We start from the raw sequence: 20407 nt of genomic DNA, 5'->3' as shown, positions 1-20407 counted from the left end.
GACAATTTCAGACTGATAAGTGATTAATGTCCGTAGGTTGTGAGTTCGATATCCGATATGAGCATTAATTCTTCAGGGGCCACCCGCGAGAGCTCACCCTCAGTTACATGGTGCGTGTGATGTGCGGGCATTCCATTTGCCCTGAGACCATGGTTTATGGAATGGGCAAAGCCCAAACATGCATACCCGGTTATCAAAAAAAAAAAAAAATTACTTAATAGATATACTTTATGAAATAAATGTGTGTATGTTACCATTTCAAACATATTGAAGATTATAAAATTATTTGGAATGAGATGCTAGCTTTCAATACCTTAATGGGATGTTAGAGCATCTCCAATGGAGATGTTAAAAAGTGTCTTGTAAGATACCTTTAACACATGCTAACAAACAAATTTGTTCCCCTCTTCAATTTACATATTCTAAATGTTGTATATGTTTTGATAAATTTGTCTAAATTTTAAATCTAACATCTACTTTTTATTTTATTTTTATTTTTATTTATTTATAATAAAAGTCAATTGAATTGAAAATTTATGAGGCTTAACTTGCTGATGTGACTGGTTAAAAGGTGGGTCATTGTTAACTTGATTCTTAACTTTTGACATATTTAACACACACTTTAACTAGTCCCTTGGAATACTTAAAACAAGTAAAATTGGTGGGTTTGACACAACACATCCATTAAGGATGCTCTTAGCAATCTTCACAAACATATATTTCTTACATTTGAATATGAATTGTATTTTATATTGCGTTTTTTAGCATACAAAACAAAGGATTTTATTGTGGTTATTGTGTGTTTGAATTTTGAAAATTTGTAATATTTATAATTTTTTTTCTAAATAATTATCATTCGTTATTATTTTTTAAAAATACTAATTTTCTAAAAATTATCAAAAATAATTTAAAAGGTTAGAATTTTGTATAGGATTATAAGAATGTGAAGCTAAAAACTTTTATTTATTTATTATTATTAATAAGCCAATTTTTAGTGAGTTCAATAAGTCGGTGCTCTTAGGATTTGAACCCAGGTCTCTGGTATCATCACTCAAAGACTTTACCAACTGACCTATTGTAAATCCGTTAATTCATTTGAACTCTAGGGCTCAAATATTACTAAATTGGCAAGGAAAGTGTTTTCTTTCGTTAATATGCTTACCATTGGCACATGTTAAACTGTATTGAATACTAGTTGGAAATAAGCATTTTGAGGGTATTCTTGGGAATGGGCCTTGTTAACATGTGGCCAAGGGCACATGTTAAGATGCTTTAAATACACCTCAAAAAAGATTTACTACTTAAAAGGCCCTCAATTTTTTTCTTCTATCAAAAGTACCCTCAAAATAAAGTTTGGAGGTGTATTTAATGCTTCATAACATGTGCCCTAAACAAGCCCCTAAAAAAAATACACCATGTAGATGTACCTTCATAATTCCATGGAAAATGCATGCCTGACACCATGGGTTGATATTCTTCCATCAATACTACCGTAGGGATGTTAGAGAGTCCCAGGAACGTATCCCTAGGAATTATATTTTTATAAATACACTTTCCTTACTAACATAGTAAGATTTTAGGACTTACTAAGACTCGTTTTGCTCAAATGGATTACCACCACAGCAATCCAAACACCACAGAGTTTCAACAAAGAAAAAAAAAAGAAAAGGAAAATTTTGATCAAATAAAAAATTTCTTTGCTAAAGAAATGAGGGCTACCGAACTTCCACGTAACTCCCATACTTAAAATTGAAATTCAACAGTGAAAAACAATATTTTCTGGAAAAAAAATACTTTTCTTTATAGAATTTTGTCCTCTACAACCCTGAAGCATCAGAACATGGTTTTAGATGCCACAAGGTGAGCACAAGACCCTTAGTAAAGTTAAAATCCTTACTAAAGTAGTAAGGCTAGTCGGGCTCAAACAAAAACAGCAGAGAATCTTCGTGTCAAAATGTCGTAAAAAGTACGAAGAAACGAAAAGCTCTCCCCGACCCGGCAATTTGTATGTTTGTCTACAAAGGTCACGAAGGCTAATCTGACTCAAAAACATTCTCTCTTTCTCTCTCTCTCTCTCTCTCTCTCTCTCTCTCTCTCTCTCATCATGGCTGGACATCAAGATAGCAATCCTTTTGCCGAAGAGGAAGTCAATCCATTCGCTGTGAGTTGGTCTTCTCGATCTACATTAATCTCTTTCTTCAAAAATTTTAAATTTTGTTCGGTTTTGAACCTTTAATTCGAGAAATAATTTAAAGAACTTTGTAATTATAAGGTTTTTTGGTGGTTTGTTTGATCTATGTTTCGTTGTTTTATGGTGCATTAATATGTTTGGTTTCCTGAATTATTGGATCTAATGAAATATAATAATGCAACTTAGATTTCTGGTTTGAACAATGTTGTTTTAGGTGCTAATGTGATATTAGTTTGATTAAATGTAATGGGTGAGATTGTTTGATTCTAATTTGTTTCATTAATGAATAATGAGAATCATGGATGGATCTTCTAATTGCTTTAGAAAGTTTTTCTTACTTATCTGAAAATTTTCTTCTGATTTATGAATTTAATTGTTCCCAAAATTTAGACAAATGGGCTGAAAAATAATCTTTTTATTTATTTTTTATTTAAATTATTTAAGTAAAAGATTAGTTGTATAAATGAACCCTGTTTGGAAAGGAGGTAAGGTGGGACTCTGAAATTTATGGAATTTTTGTGGAATTGTTGTCTTTCAATTTTATAAATTATTTTATCCAATCCTTGGATGACTCCCCCACGTGGCATACTCAATCGACTCCCCTAACGTGACATGTGCTAGAACCGTAGATCTGCACTCGTTGAGATACATAACTACACATATTTATGGAGATGTGCAGTTGTGCATCCCAAGGAGTACAAATCTACGGTTTTAGCACATGTCATGTCAGTGGAGTTGATTGAGTTTGTCACGTTGGGGAGTCATTTAATCATTACTCACTACGTCATATTGCACTTTTCGCGACGCAGGAATTGCGGCAAAAACGACTGCTAAAAGCTGTCGTTAATTGCGACAGTTTTTAACTGTCGTTTAACCGTCGTTTCTACATAATTACGTACAGTAATAAGTAAAAGTTGGGGTGCCAATAGCCACTCTAAAATAAGTAACAATTTCTTCCCCGATTTGGGAGAAGAACGACACTCTCTATCTCTCGTCCTTGCCTCTCGTTCTCTCCCACTCTAGGGTTTGCACGCACATACACACACACACTTTCTCTCTCTCCACAGCTTATCATCACGAATTACCTTCTCTCTCACTCGACTCTCTAGGGTTTTATTTCATTTTATCTTGACTCATACTTCGATATCTCTCAGACCCAATCGCAATCGGATTTGAACACTCTAGGGTTTCGATCTCTCACACACAATCGGATTGAACTCTCTAATTTTTCGATCTCTTTCAAATTTTGTCTCAGACGAAATAGGATTTCAATTCTCAAGGGTTTCGATCTCTCTCAGACGAAGCGGATTTCAACTTTTTGGGTTTCCATCTCTATAAGATTGGAAGCTGAGTTTCTGCTAGGGTGCTCCTCACTCTTCAAGGTATGATCTATCTCAAGTACCCTTAGATTTTCCTCACTTGTTAGATCCATTCGATTTCAACTCTATAGGGTTTTGAGATGCAAATTGTTTAGGTTTCTTGACACGGTTCTTCTGTATTTGCTAGCACACCATCACTTTCTTCTAAATTTAAGTAACATGGGGGAGTAGGTTTACAAACCATGAATTTGGATTTTTTTTGTTTATCTTGTATTTATTCTTCAATCATCAGAGACTAAAATAGGTGGTAAAAAAACAAGAAATAACATAGTTCAAGTCAAATAGAATAGTGGAGCTTTTTTTTGGAATAGAGTGGATAGAGTGAATTAGTAGAATTTCTGATTCTTTTTATGTTTTTGGTGCTTAGTTTGTTTCTGATTCACCAAATCTAGAAAAGAAAATTATCATTTTTCATTTCTTATTTTGATGTAAAATATGAGATTTGGCTATCTAGCAATGAAACTCCATTTTATAAGAATTTTCCATGTTGGATACAATGTCGAACACAAAGATAATTTTGCCATCCAATTTTACTTTAAAATGTTTTTTTTTATTTGTTATTTAATATCTGAGAAAATCTTAATATTATTTTAAACAATTTTCTAAATGAAAGTACATTTGTTCTTTAGACTGAGGATTAGAACATGTATTAGTTTATAAATATTTTTTAATTCTCATAAGCATACCAAAATGTTCCAATATTGTTAGTTGGGTGAGAATTATCACATATTTGAATTATATTTAGATTATGCTATTTGTTGCCCCTCTTTGTATTAAAATTCCCCTTTTACTGATTAAAAAAATAAATGCACCTTGTCTATAGACCTCCCTTTTTATAGAAACTTTTGATTTGCACATTGTAGGACTAGAGTTCCAGAAGTGTTTATTTTTAACCAAGTTTTGATAGACCCACCTTGTTTACAGATCTTCCTTTTTATTGGCAAGATTTCAATCTTTCCCTGTTTCAGCAAAAGCTCTTGGTTGATATTGCTAGAGGTGTAACAAAATATTTTTCATTGGTTGGTGAGTTGTTCTTTAAGAACTCCAAAGCTTGAACAAACTTCAAAGTTTTCTTGATTGCATCAAATTCTGCTCTATTGATTTCACTTCCATTATATGTTGAAGGCCCTAATTTTCTTGGTGTTTTTTGGATTGATCATAATAGTAAATGGTAGTAGTTATTAAATGATCAATTAGATTGTGTGGCTTTTATTAGGTCCTTTGAGTGTGTTTTTGTAACACATATGTTGTTGTGCCTAAACTAAGACCAGCCAGCTAATTTGGTTCGTTTCAGGTGAGAGCCCCTTACTTTAAAGAAGGAAATGTGCAGCTAGATTCTAACCATGAATGTAAGGACTCAACTACTTTTCATTTTTTCATCATCCCATTTTTTTACACCTTGCTACTTTAACTTGTATGTTGCATTAAATGAAAAACAGTGGATGATTTTCATTATATAGAAATTAATGAAATATTTTAGTTAGTAATAAGGAATTCAGTGAGACTGCTTAACATGCTAATCATTATAAATAATTTTCCAATGACATGCTCATGAGTAGGATAACTATAAATTATTTTAGAGGTGGGGCCACATCACATTTTATTAGTGACTCTTTTACCTAAATATGCAATGTGGGGGTGGAGTGGCCAATTTTCTATATTTAGAAGAAATCACCATCATGCCCATGTCCATTTTGGAAAGGAAAGTGATATATAATTAAGTAGAGCAGAGTGGCATTGTCTTTCAGAAAATGTTAGTCGATTGAGAAATCAATGGGTTTGTTTGCTTGAGACCTACTCCTACTACTGTGCCTTCTCCTCCTTATATGGGTTAGTATGGTGTTCTATGCCATTGCATAAGCTCTCAAGCATTGGTGTCATTATGTAGCATACCTAGTGTTTATCACGAGGCATGTGGTATGGTGGCACCTCAACTCCAAAAGATGTGAGTGCTTAGTATCTGTGGTCCTTAATCATTGGTGACATTATGTAGTATACTTGGTGATTAAGCACCGGTGTGCATCTTCCCCTTGGTGAAGCAAACATTGGATTTATGCTTAGAAACCATTTGGGGAACCCAATATGAGTAGTAACAACTGGATAAACACCTAAAAACATCTTGCATTATGAGCTATGGGCCGTTTTTTAAACTAATGATTTATGTTCTGGGCAATAAATCTTGTTCTTACTATTAAACAGAGAAATCGATTTACTTGTAAAGAGATATGGGAGGAAACTTGAGTTACAACTTTCTATTTGTTAACTTTAGGGTCGTATACTTCTCACTTGAAGGTCTTGGACAGTGTGAAGTTTCTTGTGAATGGCCTTTCCTTGAGCTTTTGCGTATTTGCTTTGTTGAACCACCCTATTTTCAGATGACAGTGAAGCCTATCATCAACCATATGTTGCAATCTCTTTGTTCTGTATGTGCTTTCCGTAAGAATCCTAAGGAATGGGAATGGGAAAAATACTGTAACATGGGCTAATATCACTTTTAATATTAGAACAGTAGATAAATAAATATGTTTGTGTGAGAGTTTTCAAATACTTTTTATTATTGAAAATTGATATCATGGTAGAAGGAATTTAGGACAAATCTAAAGCACAAGAGAAAGTAGGTTGCAGTGATTATTGAGAAAACAAACGAGTTCAAGTCCAAAATCAATGTAAAGAATAATATAAACTACGGAGAATTACCTCAAAGGCTCTCTATTTTGAAAAATGGATTAGAAGGTTGAGGTTTACGTTTTAGAGAATATTTTCCTTGCAAAGATCTTTTGAAACATTCTTATCATGACCTCTTGAAGTATTATTTCATTCAATGCTTAAAATGCCTTTTATAATGCAATTCAAATCTTTTGAAATACGTTTTCTTTACTTGACGCATGAGCCTTATTTCAATTGTTCCTATTGAACTACTGGGCAGTTGTGCATTTTTTTTTTCCTTAGTTATTTATTCTTTTCTTTTTTCCTTTGAGCAGGATAGTCTTATGGCTGCTGCATTTGAACAAACACTTATTCAGGTTAGTTCTGGTGGATTTGTCCCATACACCTTAAATTTCTTTAGATCCAGTTAATGCACATTTTCATGTTAAATCCATGTTCGATGAGTAGAAATCACAATCACAATTCACTACCTTGCAGCTCAACATGCACATTAATTTTTGCCTCTTCTATTGTTGAAAAGTTATCACTTCATTCTTTTGAAGTTATTGGTTTTAAAATATGTGCATTCACTGGGAACTTGCTTCTCATGTAAAATTCACTACCTTGCAGCCCAATATGCTGGTTGTTGACGTGGAAAATTTTGCTTCATCACCAATAGGTAAAATAATGATGAAAAAACTTTCAATCAGGTAAAAGAATTTAATGGTCTTTTACCCTGTTTTCCTTATGTTGGAGAATCTGAAAGAGAGAAACAAAATAGTCTCTGAAGGAAAGGTGCACTCTTTTTGGGAAATTCTCGTGTCCATAGTTGGACTTCCAATTTCTTTTCTTTTCCTTTTTTCTTTAAGCAAAATATTTAAGATTTTTATTCAACATTTAAACAAAAAATTTATGTTTGAAGGCATGATTCATGAATTGTTTCAATAAGTGGTTTTCTTTGTGTCCAGCACCACGAGGTGCTTAGGGGGTCTCTTTATTTGAGCATTTTTTTTAAAAAGTAGGAATCGTTGTTAGGAGGTGCTAGTTAGTGGTTTCTATTGTTTCATTTTGCTGTTTCCACATTTTTAGTATCTCACTTTGCTCCTTTTACTAATGAAACCCTGATACTAATCACAAATAAGCAATCAATCACTTTCCTACAATTTGCATGTTTTTCAGTTGCACTTACAACTGTACTGCTATGTGTTCAAGAAATGGATTGCAAACACCATAATTCAGGGTTTTATCTCCATAACACTTTAAAATTGGAATTGTGAGGAATTAGGGAGAAATTTATATACAATTTTACCTAACTAGATATAAGGACAGCACCCCTCTCAAGAAAAAACCCTACATTTAATAAATCTAGTTCCTTGTTGTGCTTTAGTTCTTTTGCTCATTTATAAAATTCTTAGAGTTTGATGTAGCTTCATCTTATTAACTATGAGTACAACCCTGACTTGCTGAGAAACAAGCCCAATCAACCTGGTTTGTATTTGTATGCAAATAATTCACTAATTATTTATTGGTTTTGTGATTTCCCTTTTTGATGACTGATTAAAGGGGGGTCTTGTTTCAAATTAGAAGAGTTATTTCATATTGCTTGCATTACTATTCATTTGGATGATCCTAAATTTTTTTTAGGATAAAGCTTTGAATTTCTACCATGTCGTCATCTTTAGCTTCGATATGTTATTGTAGGAGGCCTTGGTGTTGAGGTGATGGTGAGATATGCCTTGGTATATAGGATTAGACTGCCTTATGCCTTGGAGTATTGTTGAGAAATTTATGTATGGTGGTTGGATGAAACTTAATGATATTTTGCTTACAATGGTAGAAATCATGTAAAAAACAAAAAGTAAGCATTTTGAATTCAAACTACTTCTGAAATTTGATCTGTAGTTTTTCTGTTTGAATGCTCTTGAATACAGATACGGTTATTCCGGGTATGGGCAGTCTTTTGGAAAGGTATCGCATCTTCAACCAAGATTTATTGATTAAAGGAATTTTTTTTTCCAGTTTGATTAAGTTGGAGATTGTTGATTTGTGCTATTAATGGCTACTGATAGCCGAGCGACCAAAACATGTACGTAGACATTGAAACCGTGTATAAATGCCTTGAATTAATGCTTTATTGAATGAGTGTCTATTTGTTTTCCATGCAGAATAGTAATAAAATCCCAATGGTCAATTGCCTAGTCTTGATAATCCATGTGAGTGTTTCTATTCTGTTTTTTAAGATGTTAAACCAATTATTACTTGTTAGCTTGATTGATTGATTTGGCAACTAAATCTGAATTAAATTGGAGATGTATGCTTTAACTTAGTAAATCTATTTTGTTTTCCCTGACTTTTTATTTCTTTACAAAGCATTCCATTTGTCTTCTTGCAGTTCCAGGCAACACACCGTTTTAGTTCCTTGCATTAGCAATCAATTAATTTCAATAGAAATCAGCAATACATATCTTCACTGGTTAATATCTTCAATTCAACAGTCTATTCATAGAGTTTAGAACAGTTTCAAAATGGACATTCCAAAGGAGATCTTTCTGAAGATTTATAAGATGCCTAGTTACTACTTTGATTCGGTATACAAATTCTTTGAAAATTGATACATCAGTTTTTTTAATAGATGCAAAGTTTTTACTTGCATTGTATTGAAATCGGTCATGTGCACCTAATGCCATTTGATTTTTCCTAATTTTGTGTTGCTGATTGTATTGTGTAAATATGCATGTTAAAAGATGAATTTGTTTTGATGTACTTGTTGAACTACGTTTCAGGTGGACTTGAAATTTTTGCTGGGAGAGGAGAATACGGTTGTTGATTCAAAAAGAGTTGAAGGTAATCTTTTGATAGTCTTTGTTATTTTGATGGTCTATTTAGTTCCATTGCAAGAGTTACTTATCCATTGTGTCTTTCTACAATGTTGTTGGTTGTTTGATTTCATGAAATCTTTTCAATGTGAGTTGATAGTCTTTCTACAATTCCCTTTATATTTTCCAATGTATTGTGCAAGATGGTTTCCATGATTGCTTCGGTTAAGCTGCAAAATATGTAGAGTTCGATAGCACTTTCAATGAAGAGTAGAAGCAACCGGGGAAGTTTTTCAATGCTGCCTGCAAACTTAAGTTGAAGGAGTTTAGTGAAGCCGCTAAGCTGTGCTCAATGGTAATCTTGATTGCATTTCCATTTGATTGGTCCACGTCAAAGTTATTTTCTTTTAATAAATTTGTTTTATTTACTTCACTTGTTTCAAAACAGGTATTGAAGCTTGAACCTAGCAATGTAAAAGCGTTTTTCTAGAGAGCCGAAGCCTACATAAAGACACTTGATTTGGACATAGTTGAGTTGGACTTGAAGAACGCATTTGAGATTTATCCTGATAAGGGATTCTCGATAATTTTAAATTGTAGATTAGAATTTGGATTGGTAGTTACATTTGCATAATTGGTAGTTAGAAAATAGTTAGTGTTATGAAAGTTAAAAGACGAGGGGTATTTGGGTCTTTTCATGTTGTTAGTTGGGTTCTAGGTCATCAATTTCAAAGTATAGGGGTATCTCCAATATTCAGCAACATGTGAGGGGGTAGGTGTAAAATAAATTTTTTTTTAAAAAAAAAATACCCTATAGCGACGGTCACTGACCGTCGCTATATCCTCATTTTACAGTCGTTTTTTTCCCGACTGCTAAGGACAGTCGTTTTTTAAAAACCACTCCTTTTAAAACGACTCCATTTGCGACTGTAAGGGCAGTCGTTTTTGACGAATTATGACGTAGTGACTCTATGTATACATATGGGGGAATGCTAACGTCCAAGACCTCATGAAGACGTTAGCATTGTCCACCAAATTTACATTCCAATAATACCCCTCCTCATTTTGTTTTTTAGTGAAAAAGAGAAGGATATGTTAGTCTTTTACCTAATAAATACATTTATTAGCATTCTCATATATATAGGGTTAGGATCTATTGACTCCTAAGAATGACTCATGAAAAAAACACATGATCCCAAACCTTTAAACACAAAATCCAATGGTTGACATTTAGGAGTATCATGATAACACAAATCTCTGGGATACTTATCCCAAGGATAAATCTCAACCATTGGATTTTGCATTTAAAGTGTTGGGATCATGTATTTTTTCATTAGTCATTCTCAGGAGTCAAAGGATCCTAACCCATAGACAATTCCTTTTCTTTTTAGGTTAAAAAAAAACCAAGGTAACAAGTTAATTAAATTAAAGATTTATGTTATCTTTCTTTGGTGATCATCTGAGACTTCGAATCATGACATGTATCAAGGACTCGCAAAAATCATAATTTGAGATACCAAAATTCTTACCTCAACAACCATGCCTAATGGGTTGTCTTAACAATCCTAGTTTGGATCTTCTTTATTGCAACCACAATTTCTTGCTTCTCTTTTTGTTGTCTTAGTATTGTCAAATTATTAGTATTTAAGCACAACTTAATACCTTCCAAGCTTTTTGACATTTTTCTCTGAAAACCATACTATTAGTCATTCAATTGTTTGTTTTAAACCAATTTTAGCATCATTTCTTTGTGCACTTCTGTGGTAGGTGAATACTATTTTCTAGAGGCATGTTTTTGTTAATTTTAATAGGTTTTCCTGCCTATGCCATCATTGCATGGGGCATATCTACTCCCTTATATGGTATATTTCTTTACATCATCGGACATACTATTAACATGGTGAGATTTCCAGAATCCCAGGAGTGTTCCTTCTGCCAAAGACTCAAGGCTTTCACCTCTTCCTCCTGAACCTGCTGATTTCAACTATGACCGTGGTGCACCAATTGAAATTCGTCTAGATGCAACGAAGGTATAACTACTCGCTTATATTCTTTGTAAGCATATTGATATGTATACTCTTTGTAAACCCCCAAGGGGTCTGAGCCTTGATAAGCTCCTCAGGAAGAGTACGAAGCTATGAATTTCTTGGGGTCACCCTCCAGGGTCCAGTGGACCCTTGACTCATCCTATTGCATGTAGGACTTTCCAAGGGGCCGGTGCGTGTGACCGTGGGATTAGTCCCACCTGAAGCATGGGGATACCCACAATATCAAAAAAAAAAAAAAAATGTATATTCCTTGTAAGCATGAAGTTCAGTTTCTCAATGATACTTTGTTAAAATTTAGGATTTTAAGAAGAAGGAGAAGGAACTCCAAGCAAAGGAGGCTGAATTGAAGAAAAGGGAGCAGGTACATTAGCAGTACTTGCACATTTCTTGACACGCCTCATTCATAGATCATCTTGACACAATTGACAAGTTCATGTGTTCCTCATATTACTCTTTGTTTTCCATGTTGTTTAGCCTGTCTTTCTCGAAGTAATGAATTTATCACATTAGTCTTTTTGATGGTATGCTATTCAGGAACTGAAACGGAGGGAAGATGCTGTTGCACAAGGTATTTCTCCACTATATTTTGAACTTAATCTTTAAATATTTGTAATTTTTTTTTACTATGATTCAAAATTTTGTACCATTTTGTAGTGTTTCAGCGGAACATTCTGATTTCAGCTCAGAGCAGACGTGAATTGACCCCCAAAACATTGAATATTTCATGGTTGTTTCGGTTGAGACCGTTTCAATTTACTCTTGACCGAAACATTGCATCAAAATAATATTTTAGACCTTCATTTTTAACTAATCAACTAGGTTGGTATTGCCATGTAATCTACGATTTTGAGGTTTTTTTCCCTCCTTTTTATCTTTGTAGCTGGAATCGTTATAGAGGACAAAAACTGGCCTCCGTTTCTTCCCCTTATTCACCATGATATTGCAAATGAAATACCAATCCATCTACAAAGGCTGCAATATGTTGCATTTACAACTTTGTTAGGTACGTTATGCTTACCTCATAAATTGATGTGATATTGGGGTTATTTTGTAATTTCTGGATTATGATTCACATGCAAAAAAAATTCCAGTATGCATTTACATCTTTTTTGGGTATTGCAATCTCCTTGTAATATTTTTCCCAATACCTTATGGCTTCCACATGAGCATTATTTTTATAAGAGTTGTGATTTTGTGACTCCCCCTCTGACACATGCACCCATACATGCCCCCTGATGTGGCATGGGCTAGAACCATAGATTTTTTTCCCTTGGGATACACAACTGTACATACCCATAAATATTTGCAGTTTTGTATCCCGATGAAAAGAATTTATGGTTCTAGCACATGCCACGTCAGGGGGCGTGTATCAGAGGGGGGTGTCAGAAAATCATTATTCTTTTTATAATTGATAGACTGGTTAGATATATCACTTTCATGTATTTTATTTGTGCAATTTTATATAATTATCATTCTTATGAGGGTATTGTAGTTAATTTTAGACTTGGTGCAGGGTTGGTGGTGTGTCTTCTTTGGAATATCATAGCAGTTACCACAGCCTGGATTAAAGGAGAAGGTTAGCTTACAAGTTAAACTACTCTACTTTATATTTCCCTTACTGCATTTTAATCCATATTGTTCTTCACTATACCACTCGATGCCTGGTTGGGTGGATCCCTTTTTTGTATTATGTGATATTGATCTTCTATTTCTTATGCTGAAGGTGTAAAAATATGGCTCCAAGCTATAATCTACTTTATATGTGGGGTTCCTGGAGCCTATGTGTTGTGGTATCGCCCTCTTTATCGTGCCATGAGGTATCACCCCATAATCTGATCATTTTGATTTTGGACATATTGAACCTTCCATGCATCCACAACAGAGACATAATCCTGCTTTTATACCTTGTATGATTAGTCATTTATGGACTGTGGTTATGGTTATTGGCTTAATTTATTTCTTCATTGTTTTTCAGGACCGATAGTGCTCTAAAGTTTGGGTGGTTCTTCCTGTTTTACTTGGTAAGTTATTATTATTATAAGTTTCGGTTTTTTGAGGACTTGCTATTTAGTTGGGATTCAAATTATAAGCCACCCAGTTAATTAAGTGCATTTTCAGCACTAGATAGATTGTTATGGTCACCTCAACCATCGGACTTCTTTGTTTATTAATAAATATTATACCTTTTTATTTTATTTTTTATTTTTTTAATTCACAATGAAGCATTCTGCTATCTACATTTAAGGGTCATGGGAAATGCCTCACTTCCTTTTCTGTCTTCTTACTACAGATTCACATTGGCTTTTGCATCGTTTCTGCGGTGGCTCCTCCAATCTTTTTCGAAGGGAAATCAATGACGTAAGTTTATGTTCTAAAACTATTTGGCGTGTAGGATAGGAAATTGTAATTAGATTTCCCCTGTTTCTTGTTCCAATGCTGAGTCCTATTTCTATATAGTAAAGTTCTTCAAAGATTATGATAATGGGGAGGGAGGGATCGTTTCTGTTTTTTTTTTTTTTTCCGCTGACACGTAATTACGTCTGCTTGAACAATGCTTCAATTTGGCATAATCATTGCAAAGTCAATGCTTGGATAAGGCATGTTAATGCTGATGACACAAATAATTTCTTGGGAGTGGGAAGTAATTTATTTATTTATTCAATTAAGGGACCATGGTTCAATACTCACTACTCCTAATGATATTTGTCTTTTGTGATCTGATGGAACAGAGGTATACTGCCTGCAATAGATGCTATCAGTGATAATGCTTTAGTTGGGGTAAGTTTTATGCTTTTATTACACTGTATTGGTGTATAATATTAGGGGCCACAGATATGACACACAACAATAAAGTCAAGAATGGTTCATGCAACCTTCATTTTACAGGTGTAATTGTGTATTTGATGCTTTGATTGGGGTAACTTTTCACTTTGAGAACCAAATAACTATGGGGAGGTCACTTGGCTTAGTAATATAAATTTAGATTTGGATTTTATTGAATTAGGAAATATAGAAAGACATTTAATTTTATACGATAAAAGTAATCGAGTGAAGTAACATAAGCTTTTTTCAAGAGAAAAGTTTCTGTTTTATTCGACAAAGCTTCAAAATTTTGATACATCTCTCAATGCCACATGTCCCATTCTCTTGATCCACTGAGATCATGAATGTTTGGCATGGGTTTTCCATCGGGATTTCAATATCTCATGACTCTTGGCTTTGAGGGTTGGGTTGAAAGAATTTGCTTAAGAGGGGTTAGAGAAAACCATAAAACAGAAAACAGCTTGGTTGGCCTGGCCATGTGTGGGTTGTAAGTCAATAATGGGTAAAATGCTCAAATACAATGGCTAGAAATCACCAATCAAGTTGATTCTTAGTTTGCCTAAGCACAAAAGTAGACTGCCTTGTGGTACAAAATGGAGATGTCGGCCCCATGGGAGTGAGTAGCTCTCATACTGTTTTATCTTTGGATGAAGAGAGAAATATATGTACATTTTTATCGTGAATTGTTGCCCATTTGATTTGCTAACTTCCTATTTTCTTACAGATCTTCTACTTAATTGGATTTGGATTTTTCTGCCTTGAATCACTGATCAGCATTTGGGTTATTCAGGTCCATAATTTACTTGTGTTTATGTGCATGCTTATGTGTTTATGTTTCTCTCTTTTTATTTTTATTTTTTAAGCCATATTTGTTGTCGCTTGGGGAATGCAGCAAGTATACGTGTACTTCCGAGGTAGCGGCAAAGCTGCAGAGATAAAGCGTGAGGCCACTAGAGAAGCCATAAGGGCAGCAATATGATGTGCTACCAACATTATGGATGATACTAGTTGGGTTTGACATATCTTGGCACAACAGAGTTTTGTCACAAATGTAGCATAGTTAATTTCATTCTTAATTTTTTTTGGCTGCTTCATTGGGTATTATTAGTCAGAAGCAGACATACTGAACTGTGATTTTTTGTATTGGAGAGGCTTCTGTCTTTTTATAGCCATTCTTTTGATGTTGGTTTGCCTGTAATTTGATTTTATGGAAAAATAAATTAGTCATTTTTTTCATCCTTGGAAATTGTCGTGTTTGGCTCTGAATATTAATGCCCTTTTAATTCTTTTTTTTACTCTTTGAACTGCTATATCGTTCTCCAACATTCTATGAACCCTCCTATGATTATCATCAAAGATAACAACCAACGACAACAACAAAGTCTTATCCTAAAGATTTGGGTCATTTGTTTCTTCCATTCCTCTGTCCAAAGTCAAGTCTTCTGTTATTGATAATAAGTTCATATCTGCTTTCACTTTCTCTATTTGTATTATTATGGGTTCTCCTCTCTTTTAGGATCTTCAATTTGAAGATTTCTTTTAACGGAAATTGTTATTAGCCTTCATGTTATATGGTATGGTAGTGGATTTTTAAAATGTTTGCTAATCTACCGTAGCTCTTTTCCTTTATCTGGGCTTGAGACTGGCAATCTAGTGTAACGGGGAACTAAACAGGGGATTTGTTATTTATTAGGCTTCAATAAAATTTCTATTATTTGGTGTCTTGGCCAAGACATTTTCTAGGGTGAGGCTTTTTTTCTTTTCTTTTGCTTCTTAAAGCAAGCAAGTTTGTGATTAGTAATTTGAAGGTGAAGATGGGTTTTGAACCCAACTTAGCATGCTAGCATTTGATAGATTAAGAGCATCTCTAACAATGCTCTTTGAAATAAAGAGCATATTTTGTCAAAATCCGACAAATTTTGTTTAAACTAACCTAAAAATTGTTGAGTACTCTAACAAACTCAACAAAATTTTCATTTGTTGAAAATTAGCTTAAATCCTTATAAGAGTTTTGACTTCACATTTTGGAATCCAAAAACATGATCCGATGCCATATGCTTTTAGAGAACGAAATTCTAAAAAGTTTGAAAAAAAAAAAACACCATTATTTTTCACTGTTGAATTTTAATTTTAAATTTTGGGAATTCGGTAGCCATCCATTTCAACACCTAGGATCAAGCTCATAATTTTTTTAATTTTTTTTAATAAAATTTTTTCCATAAAATCTAGAAGGATGTTATGTACGATTGTCAATGTGATAATTCATATGAGCCCAACGATCCATAGTAAGAATTGAAATCTTACTAGGGTAGTAAGGGAAGTATTTTCATATTCTAATTTTATTAATAACGAGCAAAGTACTCTCCCTACATATGCCAAGTCTTCATCTCGGACACGTAAAGAGTCCGTTGGAGTTGCTCTAACTAGGTCAGATTTACCCACTAACATGAGCTTTTTTGGTGTTCTCTTCTAAGATTGACATGTATAATATGTACTTTTTATCCATAATATGCATTTTGCACCAAGTAGTCGCTTAACTTTTATCTCATCTACACACATTCCATGTTGGGATTAAACTATATTATCATATTCTCTCTACCCCACTTGGTTAAGACATCATGGTGTGTTATAAAGGTGGTCAAAAGCAATTTTAAATTTAAATATAAGCTTTAAAAAAAAAGGGTACTATCGAAAGAGAGGATGAGGAGGAAAGACAATTAAGTTGAAAGGGTATTCTTGAAAAAAAATTGAAAAAAAGAATAAAATTGAAGGAAAATTATTAGAAAAGAAGAAGAGAAAAGTCAATAAAGTGAGATTATTGGTGCGACAATAGTCATTCTCTAAAATTATACTCTAAAAAAAAATACTTCTTGAACATTTCACCAAATATCCAGTTTTACAATCACGATTCTTATAGTAGCTGAATCCACGGGAAGTCATTTTATAAAAGCACTTCAGTTGGAAGGATTGCTGCCCAAATGAGTCCTTAAGCTAATGTGGGTTGATTTGTCTAATTAATAATAAAGTAGTGCTGAAAAAGAAATGGGAATTTTAGGTAGTCCAATTAAATTTGTTCATTATAGTTATTAAGAAAAGGAAGAGATCAGAAAACATGCATTTAATCTCTTTTGGTACGATTGAAGCATGGGGAAGTGATGGGTTAGCTGAACTTCTCAACTTTATTGTGTCTATTTATTAGTGTAAGATTTCCTTACCAACCCATCTTTTAATTTCTTCCCCATTTCAAGCCATTTATGGGGCAGGGTTGGTGACTCGTTAAAAAATAGATGATCCCGATCGTGTAAATTCAAAATCCAGTGGTTGGGGTTTATCCTTGGGATATGTATATTTATGATGTGTGTGTTATGGGATTACATATAATTCTTGATCGTTGGATTTTGTGTTTAAACGGTTACGCTTGTGTGCATTTTCATGAGTCTTTCTTAATGAGTCACACAATGTCAATCCTTTCTTAATTAATGGAAGGGTTTTGTTTATTTAGCATTAAATACATATTGGAAATAAGTAGTTAGGGGTATTTTTATTTAAAAAAATCTTTTGAGGTTGTTTTGGTAGGAAATTCAATTTTAAAGTGTATTTAATGCAACTTAACGTGGGCCCTCAGAGCACATGTCAACGAAACCCTTTATAAAATGTCACAAATATTTTTAAATGAAATTTTAAAATATTGGATAAATTTTTTTTTTTTTTCGTTTTTGTTGATGTTGGGGGGTTCCAGAGTACTAAGCCCGACTAGACTAGCAAAGGCAAGGCACCTCTTAGATATCATATCTCACCCAAATACATGTACCCAAATCCCTCGGGTACATGTGATACCCCACAAATCACACTTAGCAGATAAGCATTATATCTTGCTCAAATTGCCCCCAACTACATGCAATAACCTACAAATCACACGTATTAGGTAAACATGGATAAATCCCTAGAGTTGATCAATGAGAGAGCTTGAACTCACGATCTCTTCCTTTTCGGAGAGAGGCCTTGGTCATTGTGCCGAAAGTTCGTTGATTAATATTGGGTAATTTATTGAGCATGATGTCCATCATCCATGTGGTGAACTTTTTTATCCTTCCAACACCTCGAGATCATCAAAACTTTACATTTGATATCAATCATCTTCTTCGACATTGTCAAGTATTGATGTAGCAGGTATCGAGAAATTCTTTGATGATTAAGTAAGATCCATTTCTTAGAAAAATCCTTATAGTTTCTTGACTTTTAACTTTCCACTTGATCTTAGAGGTTATTCATATTTGATATTCATGAGATCGATTTTGAGCTTGGATCATTCTCCCACCAACGAAAACAACATATCCTCTCATTTTCAATATTAAATCATATCCCATTAAAATACATCTCAATACATTTCTATTTGACACAAATGAGAGAAATTTCTAATCTCCATTTTAACATCCATATCAAGGTGTCATGTATTTGATCCAAATCAAATACAATTTTAACTCATAAAATCCCAAATTTATAAATGATGGATTTTGTTAATGTTAAAATGCCATAAATACACTTTGGAAATAAGCATCTGAGGGTATTGTAATAAAATTTTTTTGTCATGAGGGTATTTTTGATATGAAATTCAATTTTCTAGATGTATTTATTGCATTTTAATGTGTGCCCTTAGTGCACGCGTTAACAAACCATGTGACTTGCATGTAAGTGAATTTTAGCTGTACGTTATGACAACTTATGTCGACTATGTTATGGAAGGCCATCGACAGTTAGGCCATTGTTCATGCGTAAGTGGGCCAAAAATTTTGTGTGTTAATTACAGCAAATTAGAAATATAAAATTTTATTCATTTATAGATATATAAAAACAAAAACAAAAATCGAAAATAATATTTAAAAAACATATTTCCCAAAATACCCCATAAAACTCCCATACCCCCATAATGTTATTTATAACTCATATATAATAACTACATAAAAAGCGTGCTCTCCCTGTCAAATAAAGTCATCCAAAGCACACTTTTACCATTTTTACCAAAAAAGGAAATAAAAAACCATCTAATAATAGTAAAATTCCTCCACCCGGTTTACCGGCAACCGGAAAACCACCCATTTATTTAACAATAAGCCACGCACTTCTTCTTGCAGTCGATGGTGCAACCACCGCCACCACCACCACCACCGTAATTCTTCCCGGACCGACTGTAGGAACTGAAACACTTCGCCGGACACGTCAGTTTCTTCTTAAAGCACGGACCCTTTTCCTTACACACCATTGTCGGCCTTATGATACCACCTTTGGAATACCCTCCGGTAGGACCACCGTACCCACCACCATAACCACCACCACCGAAACCGTTACCCAAACCTGGTATTCCAAAACCGCCTCCTGGACCGAAATAAGCGCCTATCCCACCATCGTTACCACCACCCTTGTTGTTATTGTTGTTGTTTGATTTTCCTTTTAGTTCTGTTTGGAAAGCTTTGGAGGAGTCAGGACGAGCAAAGGTGGAGATAATGGATGTGGAGAGTAAAACCACTATGAGAAAACCGCTGATGGTATTCATGTCTGGTTTTTTTTTTTTGGTTGAGTTGGAGAATGGGTTGAAGAGATGGTGAGTGGGTTTTAAGTAGAGGTGTGGGGGTGGTGACGAGGATTGAGGATTGAGGATTGAAAAGAGAAAAAAGCATTTAAGGAGAGAAGAGTTGGAAAGCAGTTGAGAAGCGCCAAATTGTCAGTGTTTAGTTGAGTACAATTAATTTGCTATTTTATATTTTTTTTTTGGGTAAATTACACTTTCACCCCTATTGTTAGGCATAATTCCATTTTGACCCTTTACATTTTGACAATTACACTTACCCCCTTTCACATGTTATTTTACCCTCTTATTTTATTTTATAATAAAAAACTTAAAATTTAAAATCCTAAAAATATTCTCATCTAAGCATTCACACTCTATGGATGAACATATATTTTCAAATGGATATTTTTATTTATAAATAATAATATTTAAAAAAAATAAAATATCTTCGAAAGTAAATTATATGCTAAGTTGATGATCCAATGTCCTGAGTTGAAAACACTTAAATTGTCCCAAATTTTCTTCTAAAATTTTCTCTCATTGACCAATCACTTTTGCTCATTTAATATACATGACTTCATGCCATTGGTTCATCAGCTTAGCACATAAGTTTCAAAATAATAAATCTTACTTTAATTTACAGTAGGGCACTTGTCTTCACAAGAATTTTCAAAGTCTTTGAATTAATGAGTTAGTGCAATGTATATTAGTGATAGATAAAAAATTCATCACTATTACCTCCAAAAAATATTTTTTCCGCTCTAAGTTGTCCCCACAAATTTTTTTTTTTTTTTACTTTTAATTACCCTCACAAAAAAAAAAAAATCTTCTTTTAGTTACCCTCCACATAGGCAAAATCGTGATTCCACCCTTGTAACGGGATCAATTACACAATTATAGGAGAGATAGTTGTAATTGTCAAAATATTAAGGGCCAAC

General features: G+C 33.7%; 3 protein-coding genes across 21 annotated transcripts; 2 read left to right on the top strand and 1 right to left on the bottom strand.

The window, feature by feature from the left end:
• The first annotated feature begins 2087 nt into the window (after positions 1–2087).
• LOC147387511 (secretory carrier-associated membrane protein 1-like) lies at positions 2088–15149 on the top strand. The gene is made up of 12 exons (XM_086420649.1): positions 2088–2161; positions 10946–11062; positions 11379–11441; positions 11615–11648; positions 11961–12083; positions 12594–12656; positions 12804–12897; positions 13056–13101; positions 13371–13438; positions 13810–13858; positions 14628–14693; positions 14796–15149. Exons 1-12 carry the CDS (start codon positions 2105–2107, stop codon positions 14880–14882), a joined length of 867 nt encoding a protein of 288 aa, XP_086276775.1. The 5' UTR covers positions 2088–2104; the 3' UTR covers positions 14883–15149.
• On the top strand, positions 3160–10937 carry LOC147387512 (uncharacterized). Of its 19 annotated transcripts, XM_086420651.1 has the most exons (10): positions 3160–3573; positions 4495–4593; positions 4865–4919; positions 6552–6593; positions 6847–6926; positions 8148–8184; positions 8382–8429; positions 9000–9060; positions 9193–9387; positions 9481–10937. In XM_086420651.1, exons 3-9 carry the CDS (start codon positions 4914–4916, stop codon positions 9246–9248), a joined length of 330 nt encoding a protein of 109 aa, XP_086276777.1. In that variant the 5' UTR covers positions 3160–3573; positions 4495–4593; positions 4865–4913; the 3' UTR covers positions 9249–9387; positions 9481–10937. The 19 variants fall into 19 exon arrangements, with proteins under 19 accessions (XP_086276777.1, XP_086276778.1, XP_086276795.1 ...); XM_086420652.1 differs by lacking the exon at positions 4495–4593 and having other exon boundaries at positions 4846–4919; XM_086420669.1 differs by lacking the exon at positions 6847–6926 and having other exon boundaries at positions 3162–3573.
• A 3565-nt stretch (positions 15150–18714) lies between the features above and the next one.
• Positions 18715–19615, bottom strand: LOC147387510 (uncharacterized). The gene has a single exon (XM_086421920.1). It carries the CDS (start codon positions 19452–19454, stop codon positions 19005–19007), a length of 450 nt encoding a protein of 149 aa, XP_086278046.1. The 5' UTR covers positions 19455–19615; the 3' UTR covers positions 18715–19004.
• Positions 19616–20407: the final 792 nt, after the last annotated feature.

Source organism: Akebia trifoliata, chromosome 13, assembly GCF_017979445.1.
Source record: "Akebia trifoliata isolate Shusen 1 chromosome 13, ASM1797944v1, whole genome shotgun sequence".
Lineage (NCBI taxonomy): Eukaryota > Viridiplantae > Streptophyta > Magnoliopsida > Ranunculales > Lardizabalaceae > Akebia > Akebia trifoliata.
Note: the sequence above shows the minus strand (reverse complement) of the source record. Positions and strands in the feature narration are given on the sequence as shown.

Excerpts from the sequence above, each read along its gene's own strand:
- LOC147387511 (XM_086420649.1), top strand. The coding sequence starts at position 2,105 with ATGGCTGGACATCAAGATAGCAATCCTTTTGCCGAAGAGGAAGTCAAT. Across the intron at positions 11,649-11,960 it reads GGAAGATGCTGTTGCACAAG|CTGGAATCGTTATAGAGGAC; the intron begins GTATTTCTCCAC and ends TTATCTTTGTAG. Across the intron at positions 14,694-14,795 it reads TCAGCATTTGGGTTATTCAG|CAAGTATACGTGTACTTCCG; the intron begins GTCCATAATTTA and ends TGGGGAATGCAG.
- LOC147387512 (XM_086420652.1), top strand. Across the intron at positions 6,927-8,147 it reads ATGAAAAAACTTTCAATCAG|ATACGGTTATTCCGGGTATG; the intron begins GTAAAAGAATTT and ends TCTTGAATACAG. Across the intron at positions 8,185-8,381 it reads ATGGGCAGTCTTTTGGAAAG|AATAGTAATAAAATCCCAAT; the intron begins GTATCGCATCTT and ends TTTTCCATGCAG.
- LOC147387510 (XM_086421920.1), bottom strand. The coding sequence starts at position 19,454 with ATGAATACCATCAGCGGTTTTCTCATAGTGGTTTTACTCTCCACATCC.